This window comes from Lithobates pipiens, unplaced genomic scaffold (assembly GCF_037356315.1).
Source record: "Lithobates pipiens isolate NorthernLeopardFrog02 unplaced genomic scaffold, aLitPip1_a1.2 Scaffold_27, whole genome shotgun sequence".
NCBI classification, from domain to species: Eukaryota; Metazoa; Chordata; class Amphibia; order Anura; family Ranidae; genus Lithobates; species Lithobates pipiens.
Genome location: NW_027507788.1, coordinates 166,058,937 through 166,073,404, shown reverse-complemented (window position 1 = coordinate 166,073,404; position 14,468 = coordinate 166,058,937). Strand labels below are relative to the sequence as shown.

Sequence of the window (14,468 nt, the reverse complement as noted above, 5' to 3'; positions counted from 1 at the left end):
GCGCCGACTCGGTATTGCCTAAACTCTGGCCCCTTTCCAGGGCCTAAAATTACTCCGATTGGTGTGCAGCTGCTTCCATAGTTCTCTGGATAAAATCCTTCTCCATCAGAAGCCCTATCCACAATCTGCAGTTAGTGCTGCACAAGAGACGACGTCGTCCCATCCGCCGGGGGTGCTGGGGAAGTTTACAGCACCATCGGGGTTAAAGAAGGACCCTGCACAGATCAAAAAACAGGAAATGTGGAGCCAATTAAACCACCAAAGACAGCCGATCATCACATCATGTCTGACACCCTCATACTTTGACTACTGATACAAGAACAGTGTTTCATTTTTCATGTTTTTTTTTGTGTTGTGTAAAGAGAAGTCATTTTCTATAAAACAAAACAGGCAGATCAGTTCTGTGGAACTACAGATGGTTTTGCTAATGTTTCTTTTTAAATACTGGCTGGTATGCAGGCCTCTTGTCTCATCATAGGTGAGAGGAAACATGGAGCTTAATACAGAGCTGGGCATGGGAAGCTGGCATTGCATGATGGTAACAGTGTTTTTATTCCTGGTTCAGATCTGCTTGGGTGGGAGGTGGAGCAGAAATTCTAACTTTGTCTTGTATTTCCCTGAGGGAGTAGTCAGATCCTGCCCACTTGCATGATGGCTTTAAAGCGATTGTAAAGTCTCATATTTTTTTCCCCATAAAGATAACAAACATGGTATACTTACCTCCTTTGTGCAGTGGATTTACACAGAGCAGCCCCGATCCTCCTCTTCTCGGGTCCCTCTTCTGTGATCCTGGTCCTTTCCTCCTGTTCAGTGCCTCCTCAGCAAACAGCTTGCTATAGGGGCACCCGAGCCGAGTCGCAGCTCCCTTTGTCCATTCAGATATGGACCCCTTTCCCCTGATTGGCTAGCTGACTTTGATTGACAGCGACGACATGCAGTGTGAGAGTGCAGGGGATCAAGTGAAAAGGAGATGCAGTCCTGACCCTGACAGAGAGAATCTGGCTGCATTAATTATACAATATGAAGACGTTATGGTCTGTATTGAATAGAAATAGTAGTAGTAGAGTAGAAATAATTTGCTAAACGAGCCTGACAACATGGAGAGGAACAAAAGGAATACCTGTGATCCACCTGTCTGGAGGGGCAGGACTTTGTATCCAAAGAAATATTCTATACTATGGCACATTTTTATACAGTTGGAATGTTGTATGTTCCAAGAGAGCCAACACATTTCAGGTATCAGCGCCTCCTTCATCAGGGCTAATAATAAACATTTTTAGGAATCTTGAATATTCTATGCTCCCAGCACAAGTAGGTGAGTGCAACAAACTGAAGCCCCTTTGATGCGATGCAGCAAAAGAAAATAAACAGTGTAGCACTTCTGCAAAGTAATCATGTAAAACCATCGCCTACAGTTAAACAAATCGACAAAAAAATATTTTTGTTAAAGTAAAAATTTATTTTATTGATTTTCTTTGCTGTATGCTGTGATTTTACATGATTATTTTTTGTAGAAGCGTTACATTGGTTCTACTTTCTATTGTTTTATTAGACGCATTTCGTTTTTATTAAGATAATCCACAAAAAATTTATCTAAAAAAATGTGCATGCACACTTCACGCATACATGATTTAGTCATTTTTTTTTAGAATGTTTTTTATGTGCATTTGGATCTGTCTCTTCCCCTCATGCCCTTTTTCCTCAGAGGAATATTCAGATAATGTTATTGTCATGTTTATGAATGATCCTCACAGACTCTTGTGAGTGGCAGGGCTGGCATTGAACTTGCTGTGACTCGGGGTAATACGTGGGAGGTGAAATGGCGCAGTGGGCAAAATAATACGCTTGTGAAAGCAGCACAGCTCTCCGCTAGTTCTCCTCGTGGCCGGATGCCAGGGAAGCTCCCACGTTTTTGGCACATCACAGAGGAGTGTTTTTTAGGACGTACCGCTCCGGATTTGGCACTCTAATATTCCTAGAGGTGAATCTGCACGTGTCATGTTCTCGCTAGAAGTAAATCGTTTGGCACGGGATGACACAGTGCCAGTCTTCTCATCACTTCATATGAACATTTCTTTGCTGCATTTTTATACCACACAATGTAGCTAAACCCCAAAGCAAAATGTAGTCTATTGCAGATTACCAGTCTTTAGAGGTGGAGGCTGCATTGTTTCTTTTTAAAGGGTTCTTTCTCTTTATTTTCACCTGGTGATCCTGCCAATAACACACTTTCTGTCTAATGCCGCGTACACACGATCGGAATTCCAGCTAGAATGAGAGCTTTTCATCGGAAAATGCAACCGTGTGTATGCTCCATCGGAATTTAGCTGTCCGAATTTCCGACAGCCAAAAATTGATAGCATGCTCTCAATTTTCCCGATGGAAAAACTTTCTATCGGTAATTCCGATCGTGTGTATGCAATTCTGACACGCCAAAAATCACGCATGCTCAGATTCAACTACGAGACAGAAGCTATTGGCTACTGGCTATTGAACTTCCTTCTTCTAGTCCCGTCGTACGTGTTGTACTTCACCGTGTTATAAACGATCGGAATTCGATGTGACCGTGTGTAGGCAAGACAGCTTGAGCCGAATTCCGTCGGGAAAACCATCAGAGCTTTTTCCGACGAGAATTCCGATCGTGTGTACGCGGCATTAGTGACAACGATCACTCACTGTACTGTATTATTCAATAACCTAAAACATCACCAGGTAAATGACTTCTTTAGGATGATTGGGACATATTGTGCAGGGGTGGATAGATTGCAATGATGGGGTTTAAGTGTAGAGGAAGAGTGGGGAAGTTAGATGTATAGGAGGGGTTACTGGAGTTGAGCAGAGGGGTGTGGGGGAAGGGTTCTTGAAATGGGGGTAAGGTGTGAAGGAGGAGTTATTGGAGTTAAGTAGAATGGTGTAGAGAAGGGTTTTATCTGGAGATAAGATACACATTAGGGATTATTGGAGGGTTCTTAAAATCGGGGGTTAGGTGTGGAGGAGGGGATATTAGAGTTGGGTATTTAGTATACCATATTATATATTGATGTGTGCACACTCAGTGGTAATTATAATGTTCTCCGCAGATATGGAGTGCGGTGATGTGCCTCTGCTGACCCCCAGCAGCAAGGAGATGATGTCGCAGGCTCTCCGCGCCACCTTCAGCGGCTTCACCAAGGAACAGCAACGCCTGGGCATCCCATTCGGTGAGATTTCAGAGACTCCTTCTTATATCCTCTTAATTTTATGAAGCGCAATGCCTGTGTGAGAAGCCTCTAGTGAGCTCCTTTTTATTCTCTGACTCTCAAGCCGCATACTAGTTTTAGTGCATGAGTTGATAATAAAAGCTTCTATCTGGGGGTTCTCACACAGGCACCCTGCATTGTGGCTGTTACGACCAGTAATGTTCTAAACCACCCTTGGCTTTGTTGGCTACTGGCTATCCTATCAGTGCCGTGATCTTGCATTTTGCATCCTCATTAGCTGTTGCAATTTCTTTCCGGCAGATCCGCAGGAGTGGACGGATGCTCACGTCAGGGAATGGGTGTCTTGGGCAGTGAATGAGTTCACACTAAAGGGAGTGGAGCTGCAGAAGTTCTGCATCAGCGGAGCAGGGCTGTGTGCTCTGGGGAAGGACCGATTCCTGGACCTGGCACCGGACTTTGTCGGAGACATCCTGTGGGAGCACTTGGACATCATGCAAAAAGGTGATGCAGCATTTTGTCTTAGGGAAGCTCTGGTCAGACATCACACCCATAGATCTTGTTTTTAGCCATCTACAGCCTGGAAACCAAAAGTCTTAGCACAATAAAGAGCCAACTCTGTCCTATTTAAAAACTAGATTTTTCCAAAAGTTAGTATGTAATTATCAGTAGGGGGAGTAAGAATATCATGTATTAGAAATCTGTTCTCAGCTACACTGTATGTCCATAAGTCTGACCATGACACCTATATGATCCTGTTGGACATTCCATTTCTGAATCATGGGCATTAGAATGGAATTTGTCCCCTTCCCATTTGTGACTATAACAGAATCCATTCTAAAGGGTTTCCACAAGATTTTGAGTGTTGGTGGGGAAGACCAGGCTCACAAACAACCGTCCAATTCAATCCAAAGCTGTTCAGAAGGGCTGAGGTCAGGGCTCTGTGCAGGTCACTCGTGTTCCTCCACATTAAATGGGTCAAACCATGTGTTTAAGGAGCTAGATTTGTACACAGAGGTACAGAAAATGGTCTTTCCCAAACGTTTACCACAATGTTGGGTTGAGCATGGCTGCCTAAAATGTCATTATGTGCTTTAATATTAACAGTATCCTTCACTGGGAACCCCTGAAGAGAGATCAATACACACTATATTACCAAAAGTATTGTGGCGTCTGCCTTTACACGCACATGAACGTTAATAGAATCCCAGTCTTAGTCCGTAGGGGTCAATATTGAGTCGGCCCACTTTTTACAGCTATAACAGCTTCAACTATTCTGAGAACGCTGTCCACAAGGTTTAGGAGTGTGTCTATGAGAATGTTTGAGCATTCTTCCAGATGCGCATTTGTGAGGTCAGGCACTGATGTTGGATGAGAAGGCCTGACTCAGTCTTCACTCTAATTCATCCCAAAGATGTTCTATCGGGTTGAGTTCAGGACTCTGTGCAGGCCAGTCAAGTTCCCCCACCCCAAACCTGCTCATCTATGTCTTTATGGACCTTGCTTTGTGCACTGGTGCGCAGTCATGTTGGAACAGGAAGGGGCCATCCCCAAACTGTTTGCATAAAGTTGGGAGCATGAAATTGTCCAAAATGTCTTGGTATGCTGACGCCTTCACTGGAACTAAGGGGCCAAGCCCAACCCCTGAAAAACAACCCTGCACCATAATCCCACCTCCACCAAATGTTTTGGACCAGTGCACAAAGCAAGGTCCCTAAAGACATGGATGAGCGAGCTTGGGGTGGAGGAACTCTACTGGCCTGCACTGAATACTGATCTCAACCCATTATAATACCTTTGGGATAAATTAGAGCATAGACTGTAAACCAGGCCTTCTCATCCACATCAGTGCCTGACCTCACAAATGCGCTTCTGGAAGAATGGTCAAACATTCCCATAGACACACTCCTAAACCTCCTTGTGGACAGCATTTCCAGATGAGTTGAAGCTGTTATAGCTCCAAAGGGTGGGCCAATTCAATATTGAATCCTACAGACTAGGACTGGGGTGCCATTAACCCTTTCACACTGACCATACGCAAATATGCGGCCTCATCTTGAAGGAGTTGTAACGGTACCCAGGCACTGTTTTTTTAGAGCCGGCGGTTGGCCTTCTTGGGATAACAACCGATGCAGCTAAGAAGCAACTAGGCTGTTATCCCAAGCAGTGGGAGTGGGCGGCGCATCCCACCCCCCGCACCTTGCCCGGGTTCTCTTGTCCCACCAAAAGGCCTGAGATACCAGCTGGCATGTCCACCCGCTGGCCGAAGACCTGAACAAAGCCAAAATTGGCTTTGATCGAATCTAGTAACAAGGAAGTGATGGTGATGTCATGACATCACTTCCCGCTAACAGAACATTTAAAGGTGCCAAATTTTAAAAAATATCAGTATGCAAAATAGCCAAACTTGTCGTTTTGAATGCTTTTAAGTGCAAAGAAGGGATTTGGGGTCTTATAGACCCCAGATGCCTCCATAAAGAGTACCTGTCACTGCCTATTACTGTCACAAGGGATGCTTACAGATCAGATTTTTTTTTTTTTCAAACGGACAGTGTAAAAAATAAATAAGAAAAAAATAAAATAAATTGAAGCGCCCCATTCCTCTGTGCTCGCACGCAGAAGCGAAAGCATGCGCAAGTGACGACCGAAAATGTAAACAGTGGCCATGTGAGGCATGACCGTGATTGCTAGAGCGAGAAAAATAATTCTAGCTCAAGACCCCCTCTGTAACGCTAAACTGGTAGCCTGTAGAAATGTTTAAAATGTCGACTATGGAGATTTTTAAGTACTGTAGTTTGCCACCATTCCATGAGTGTGTGCAGTTTTAAAGCATGACATGTTGGAGATCTATTTACTCGGCGTAACATCATCTTTGACATTGTACAAAAAAATTGGGCTTACTTTACTGTTTTTTATTTTTTTACTTCATCAAAGTGTATTATTTCCCCAAAAAATGCATTTGAAAGACCGCTGTGCAAATACTGTAAGACATAAAATACTGCCACGACTGCCATTTTATTTTCTAGAGTATCTGCTAATATATACGGTATATATATATATATATATATATATATATATATATATATATATATATATATATATATATATATATATATATATATATATATATATATATATTATATAGCTAATATAGTGTACTTTCACCTTAATGGTGTGTATGAGGTTGCATTAATCACTTTCTTTTCAATCCATTCCACTGAGCAATGAATGAGTTTATTAAACTCTATCCCATAGGGCAGGGATCTCCAAACTACGGCCCTCCAGCTGTTACGGAGCTACACATCCCATGAGGCATTGTAAAACTCTGACATTCACAGACATAACTAAGAATGATGGGAATTGTAGTTCCTTAACAACTGGAGGGCCACAGTTTGGAGACCCCTGCTATAGGGCAATGGTTGTCAGCTTAGGCCCGGTTCACACCTAATTCCGATGTGACTCATAGCAGGGGTCCTGTACGTCCTGGTTCACCGTTTCAGGCCTGAATTCAGTCTGAATTTTGGGCTGAATTCGGACCTGAAACTGACCGAAAGACGCACAGGGCTCCTGTGCAAATTCGCACCGGAGCCGCATCGGAGATATGTGAACCGGCTCCATAGAAAGCCATTCACATTCTCCTCCTATTGCGAATTGGATGCAGAGACACTGCATCCAATTCGTAATAGAGTGAACTCGGCCTTAAGGTATGAGGGGCTCAAATGTGGCCCCTGATATAACTAAAAGGCAGCTTATAATCTGTACAAGACACAGAATATACGACTGAACTTGACTATTCAATGGCGACAGAGTTCTGTTTTATCTGCAGTAAGCAAAACACACCCAGCTCCGGCCATGTAAACTGGTTGCTTTCAGTACCACAGAGCATGGCGATGCAGCGATGTGCCGAAACCTACAGCCACCAATCAGAAATCACTTCTTAACTGAAAGGGAATTGGATACTTTGCAAGCCTGCCCATATTTTTGTTACTTTGCCACAATGAGCTGCCTCTGGGTCCACAGCCAGGAAAGTGAACCTGTCTATCTATCTGCCTTAGAACTGTTTACTTGTATGTTGCGGAAATTGTTTCTTGGCAGCAGATTTTCAGTTTATCAGCCTCCCACATAGTACTCATTAAAATGCTGGAACATTCATGTGAATGACGGGGAGCCAGGCATTGGTCCAGGGTCTTGCACTGAGAAAACTGGGTAATCAGAAAGCTTTAATCTGCCGCAAACTAACGCTGTTGCTGGGAGGTGACACATTTTGTTTCTGCTTGAATTTTAATGTAGTGAATTCCTTTTGAAAATGGACACATTCCTAGAGATAAAGCCAGCATATTATAGTTGACTTTCCTCCTCAGTGTCGAGGTCTGCCTATTCTAGTTGAGTGTTAAATAGCCCAAATCTCACAAGTAGGTGTTCCTGCACTACGCTGCAGCTAATTCTTGTGAGATTTGGGCTACTCAGCATTCCCAGGTGTCTTGTTGGCTGGATGATGATGTCACCCCCTGCACTACAGATGTCTAGGAAAGGTAAGTATACTATCTAATTTTGCTCACACAGGTACTTTTATGCAGTGTAGGAGGGGGAGGGGGATGGGGGCACCTTGAATAAGCAGATCATGCCACTGAGGTTGGAGGTCTGCTATAACCTGGATAAACACAATTTATATGCTCAACCGAGAGATTGCCCCTTTGTTATCTAGGACTTACATTGAACCGGATACATTTCCAGCAGACAGAAATAAAAATGAAGGCTATCCTTATATCACAGCAAAAATCTGTGAACTCCCAGACAACCCTTCCAGTATAATTACACTGTGCAGTATCATGTCTGCCGGTCTCAGGCATGTGTGATCTCTTTGTGTTCTTGTCATATGACAGTGATGCAGACAGCAAGCATATGGTACTGTAGAGAACTTTCTATGTTAGTTATGTCATAATTCTCATTAAGCTTTAATAAAATTGTCATTTAGGTCTGCCAAGATAAAAAGCAATGTCTGGTTCCTTATCTAATGCTTTTTTTTTTCTTGTCACTTTTGTGTTAGACTCCAAATTGTACCAGACAAGTGAGATGACCCCTGCTTATCCCGAGCCCAGATACACCACCGACTACTTTATCAGTGAGTATTTCCAGAGCCCTCTGACCTGGTCTAAGAAGCATGACTGGGCCTTCTACACGTGACTGGGCCTGGACTAGGCCTTCTACACGTGACAGGGCCTTCTACACATGACTAGGCCTGACTAGGCCTTCTACATGTGACAGGGCCTTCTACACATGACTAGGCCTGACTGGGCCTTCTACACGTGACAGGGCCTTCTACACATGACTAGGCCTAACTGGGCCTTCTACACATGACAGGGCCTTCTACACATGACTAGGCCTGACTGGGCCTTCTACACGTGACAGGGCCTTCTACACATGACTAGGCCTGACTGGGCCTTCTACACGTGACAGGGCCTTCTACACATGACTAGCCCTGACTGGGCCTTCTACACGTGACAGGGCCTTCTACACATGACTAGGCCTGACTGGGCCTTCTACACTTGACAGGGCCTTCTACACATGACTAGGCCTGACTGGGCCTTCTACACATGACTAGGCCTTCTACACATGACTAGGCCTGACTGGGCCTTCTACACGTGACAGGGCCTTCTACACATGACTAGGCCTGACAGGACCTTCTACATAAGGACACAAGGGCTTCTCTGCAGCAGTAAGGGAAGATTGTACAGAAAGCATCTGTTAACCATTTGTAAAGCTTTTGACAAAATTCAAGCAGCTTTGTTAAAGTATTTAAACACTCTTCAGCACCAGTTTGGGGTTAAAGTGTATAATAACTAGCCATAAAGAGCATCATTTCAACCAAGCTTAAAGTATAACTAAAGGCAAAATGTTTTTTTTTTTTTTTTCTTGTGGATAAAGATTAGAATATCTGTTTATTGCTGTCTGTGCCCCAGTTAAGGAGAGTCAACCTCTCTGTTTCTCCTGTTGACCATTGTCATTGAAAGTAAAAGAAAATCCCACATTTTGGGTTGTCTCCAGAAATGTAATGGAGAAGTCTTCCTATGGGGACACTAGTTCTGGTGACATGGGGGTCCCCAAGGAATTTCCTTAGTTTGTATGGCTTTCCTCTCACTTCTGGTTTGGCTATGGGAATGGAAGTGAAGGGATATCTCGGCAATAGGACACATATGGTGGGAAAAAAAAAATATGACAGGAGTTTTAACGCACCCTTACTCTATCCAAAATTCAAAAAAAGAATTGCCTATAATTCTACTTTAAATGATTTTTGCCTTTTTAATTGGGGCCATGTTTCTCTGGACCTCACTGTCTGATAACAGGGAAGAGATTTGTTTCAGCACGTGACAAAGCTTTTAGTCTGAATCTTGTATAAAAGAACACATCCCTGGCATTCTATTAGATGTGCATGTTCCTTTCTGCTGGCCAGTGGGGGCTGCAGACATCGGCTGTGCAATCTAATTAGTTTCTTGATTATACTTATAACCTGCTTCTGAACAGATTGGACAGCTAATGTCTGCAGCACCCAATGAACACGCATGTCTTATAGGGATAACAGCAATGTTTTGTTTTGTTTTTTTTCTTCATTTAATGCTTGAGCTCAGAGCAGATAACTGGAGCATGCGGAGTGAGGGTGTCGATTCTGAAGATTGAGGATCAGCTTGAAAAGCATTGCCATTCCAAATAAGGAAGTAGAGGGAAATATCAGGATCAACCAGGGATTTAGTATCTGGGAATATAGTAATGAAAGAAATGAGAACACAGTAACAGCAATTAACTTTAGAGCTAATGATACAAAAAATTAGTAAACACTGTTTACTAATGCTTTAAGTGATCATTCACAAGTGTGGCAGGTACTGCTGCTCTTCTGAAAAGCAATCTACACTGGCATGCTTTTCAGAGGTGATCGACAGGTGGTGAGGAAGCGATGTGTCATCTCACCACCTTATTTAACCCTATAATTGACGTACTACCATGATGCAATTGTGGTGCTTTTCCTGCATGACCCAATAGAGCTGCATTAGTCGTGTTCAACAGAAGCAATGCTCACTGAAAAGTGGTATGTTGTTTAAATTTTGTCATGCCATGTGTACAGCTTTGAGCAGTTGTTAGTGTTCAGGTAGGTGGCTGGTTAAACTGTGGCTCAACCGACTGGTTTTACCAACCTCACGTGTGAATGAGCCCCAAAATCTTAATTACAGATTATAATGGAAGAGCTGAACTCTTAACTACTTGAAGCTTGCTGAAAGCCTGCAGCCAAGCAGCTTGTTTAAAGTTACAGTCAGCACTAACATCATGATTTATGTAGAAGAACCCCATATTGGAAGGAAAGTTTTCTCTAAAATGCTTCAACAAAAGCTACAAAAGATTGCTGAAAGCTTTACAATTGCTTTGCAAAAGCTTGCTGTGCACACTTCTCTTAGGGGGCCCAGCAGGACAATACATCAGAGCATTCTATGGTGGTCCTTTCATCGTAGTGTAAGGTACTCAAACACAGAATGATCATTTTGTGAGCCGTCAGACCCACAAATCTGAACAATCTATGTAGACTGTGAAGGACGCCCGGGTCTGGACAGCTGCAGCCCACTGCTATCTCTATTACATTATCTGTATAAACACCAAGAAATATGTAGAAAATTGAGCCAGAACCTTCATTTCTCTGTTTCCTTGGTTCCTATCTAAATATATTTAAAAATAGATTCAACATCTTGCATGCAAAACTGATATCAGAATTAAACCATAAGGATCGTTGCCTCCCTTTCTCTACACCATTGTATATATGACAGTTACTGTTTCTGACTTGATACTAGTCCAATTAAGAACTACTGATATTCTGTACTGCGTTTTTGTTTTATATTATCTTGTGTTTTCTGACAGTCATTTTTTTTTTTTTTATAATGGATGCTATGTCTGTATCTCTCTCTATATTGCGTATGCAAGAGACTAAATTCATAAAAACAAATTTATTTAAAAAATGGTGCCAGGTCAGGGAAAGCCTGATACGTGCCAGCCTTGCTGTGTGATGGATTCCTCTTTCGTCTTGTTGAGATAACAATAAAGGTTCTATGGATTTTACTTGACATTGCAACTTTTTGCCAGACTTCTCATCTTTTTGAAGCTGAATTTGTGCCAGCGTTTGAGTAAAGCAGAAGTAAACTTCATTGGTGGGGGGGGGGGGGGGGGGGCCTTTCACGATATTCTGCAAGTATTCACGAGATACTAGCAGGCTATGGCACACACCTACCTCCTTCTGTGCTGCCCCCCCAAAGAGGGCGGGTCCACGCACTTGTTACCGTTGGGTCCCCTAACAGCACCATCTCTACTGCCAATTCTTGTGGCTCCTGCAACAATTCTCTTCAGCCATTGGCTGGGCACAGATGTAACTCTTGCACATGTGCCCGCAAGTTACATCATCCCTGGCACATCTTACCGATGCTGGAAATGGTCTGAGAATGTATCTTAAATAGCACCACACAGCGTACACAAATTTTTTTAAAAATGCCCGTGGAAAGAAGTTTTTTTTGAGAGAAGAGACTTTGCATGTCTTTTTCTGCAAAAAAATCTCTACCGTCTAGCAATTCCACTACTAAATGGCTTGTGTATATTTTCCTGTGTTTGAAGTGCGTGTCTAATACAGGGCAGGCTAAACCCACTTAGTAAAATCTCATAGAAGCTTAGTTAGTATTTATTATTAGCAATATTTTAAAATCTGCCTCTTTCTAGTTAAAGGGGTTGTAAAGGTATAATTTAGAAAAAAACAAACATGTTATTCTTACCTGCTCTGATTAAAGGTTTTGCATAGACCAGCCCCGATCCTCATCTTCTGGGGTGCCCCGCCGGTGCTCCTGACTCCACCCCTTCATCGAGTGCCCCCACGGAGAGCAGCTTTCCATAGGGGCACTGTGCACTCCCAAGTCCTGCTGTTGCATCCATTAACATAGACAGAGGGACTCGGCCCGCTTGCGTGTCACTGGATTTGTTTGACAGGGTGGGGGGGGGGGGGGGGGCGGGCGCCTGGGGGCTCCTGCAGCAAAGTGAGGGGGGAAAAAGGATAAACCCAGATTTTTTTTACCTTTTAAAACAGACAATTGCACAGAGCAAGCAAAACATAATCCAGTTAGGGTCAGCATTTGTTTTAATTTGTATGTCATCAGCCATGGTTTGTATCCTCTCGGTGACATCAGCCTCATCCTCCCTTGCAGGTTACGGAAGCGAACATGCACAGTGCGTTCCCCCCTCGGAGTTCTCAGAGCCCAGCTTCATCACAGAATCCTACCAGACCCTCCACCCCATCAGCTCGGAGGAACTCTTGTCTTTGAAATATGAGACGGACTACCCCTCCCCCATCCTGAGAGACCCCCTACAGCCTGACTCTCTCCAGGGAGACTACTTCACGATCAAGCAGGAGGTGGTGTCACCGGACAACATGTGTGTGGGCAGGATCAGTCGAGGTAAGAGGGATCCACAGACTGTATTCTGGGCCCTGAGCCGCAGCTTTACCCTGGTCAGAACAGACATACAAATCACCACCCGTTCATGTATTTTCATTCATTAGGAATTTTTTGGCATTTTGACTTTTGGCGCAATTATTTTAAATTCAATGTATTGCAGTGCTAATGTAGGTTCTGTTTGGGTGTAGCTGGCAGGCAGTTCAGAATCTTCTGAAGAGTCCGTATAAATTTACAGTAATTTAATTTAATTCTCTATGTCTCTGTTAGCAAAGTAGAAAAAACTATTCACTGATGGCAACCAATTTAGATGTGACCGGCTCTGGTAAAATAACTAATAGAGAGAATATGATTGATTGATTTTAAAACAACATGGAGGGTGATAATGCTCACTGTGATTGTCACAACTTATGCCCAGTTTAGCTAAATCTCAGATATGACAGATGATGTGCAATGGGTCTGGCCGGTCACTTGGGAGACAGTAAAACTCTGAAAACATTCATTCCGTGTCTCCCCAAATGTAGTCATCCATATTAAACTGGGTAATATCTGACATACAACTCCTCTGATCTAAAATCCTTACGGAGCATGTCCACAGTGATAGGACGTGACCCATAAGAGCTTGGTGTCTGTGCCACCCATAGCAGCCACTCCCTTTCCAGCTGCCATGCTTCTAGCACAGACTGTGCATTGAAGGCAAGCAGCTGATTGGTTGTTGTGGGCGATTGACCCGTTTGCCACAAGTCAGTGCCACTTAATGCGGGTACCACAGATAGGACTTTGACCCCACAATAGCGAGACGTTGTTTTGTCAAGGTTTCAGCTGTCACTTAAGTAACGGGCTGGTGTTTGTGGACAGGCAAGCTTGGCGGACAGGAGTCATTTGAGAGTATCGAGAGTCACGACAGCTGTGACCGCCTCACTCAGTCATGGAGCAGCCAGTCTTCGTACAATAGCCTGCAGCGTGTCCCATCGTATGACAGCTTTGACTCGGAGGATTACCCACCTGCACTGTCCAACCACAAACCAAAAGGAACCTTCAAGGACTATGTGAGGGACCGGGCCGAGCTGAATAAAGACAAGCCAGTCATCCCTGCCGCTGCCCTTGCAGGATACACAGGTAGGCTGACAATGTGTGACGGAAGCAGTGGGCCTGATGTAGCGTGTATGAGGGGAGGAGATATGAAGATGTAAGGACATATACAGGTCTGCAGTGGGTTGTAGTACAGGCAGTTGGGGAGAGGGGAGGGGGTTGTCAAGCATGTGTAAGTATAGAAGACCAATTCTTAGTTGTAGTATGGAAAACATTTGGTGCTCTATCGGTCTGTAGGGGGTTATAAACTTATAATAGAAGAACATTTGAAGGTAGATGGGCCCATAGTGAGGTATAGCAGGTCTACATCTTGATGAATATGGGCCCATAGGTGAACGTTTGTCTGTATACAAGCGGGTATGCTGGAAGAGGACATTTAGTAGGTATACAGCCCCATAGTAGGGTATAGTAGATGGGGACATTTAGAGGTCCATAGTGGAGAGGGCACATTTGGCAGTATACAGATTCAAAATGGGGTTTAGTAAGAGGCAGTGTTTGCAGGTATATGAACCTATAGTGGGATGTAGTAGGGGGGGATGCATTTAAAGATATGTGGGGTATAGTAGGGGCCACGTTTTTTTTTTTTTTTTGTGGGCCCTTAGTGAGGGAGAATATTTGGAGGTACACAGATCCATGGAGAGGTATACGGGGCCCATAGTGGGGTAAAGTATGTGTTACTTGGAGGTATATGGGCCATAGTGTAGTTTAG

At 43.7% G+C, this 14,468-nt stretch overlaps 1 protein-coding gene across 2 annotated transcripts in view; it reads left to right on the top strand.

The window, feature by feature from the left end:
* Window positions 1-14,468, top strand: part of ETS1 (ETS proto-oncogene 1, transcription factor) — a 51,795-nt gene that overhangs the window by 19,801 nt on the left and 17,526 nt on the right. Inside the window, exons 2-6 of one of the 2 annotated variants that reach the window (XM_077457847.1) lie at window positions 3,081-3,200; window positions 3,501-3,701; window positions 8,245-8,319; window positions 12,422-12,670; window positions 13,526-13,786. In XM_077457847.1, the coding sequence (XP_077313973.1) occupies window positions 3,081-3,200; window positions 3,501-3,701; window positions 8,245-8,319; window positions 12,422-12,670; window positions 13,526-13,786 (906 nt within the window). The remainder of the gene's footprint in view (window positions 1-3,080; window positions 3,201-3,500; window positions 3,702-8,244; window positions 8,320-12,421; window positions 12,671-13,525; window positions 13,787-14,468) is intronic. The other variant, XM_077457849.1, reaches the window with a different exon arrangement.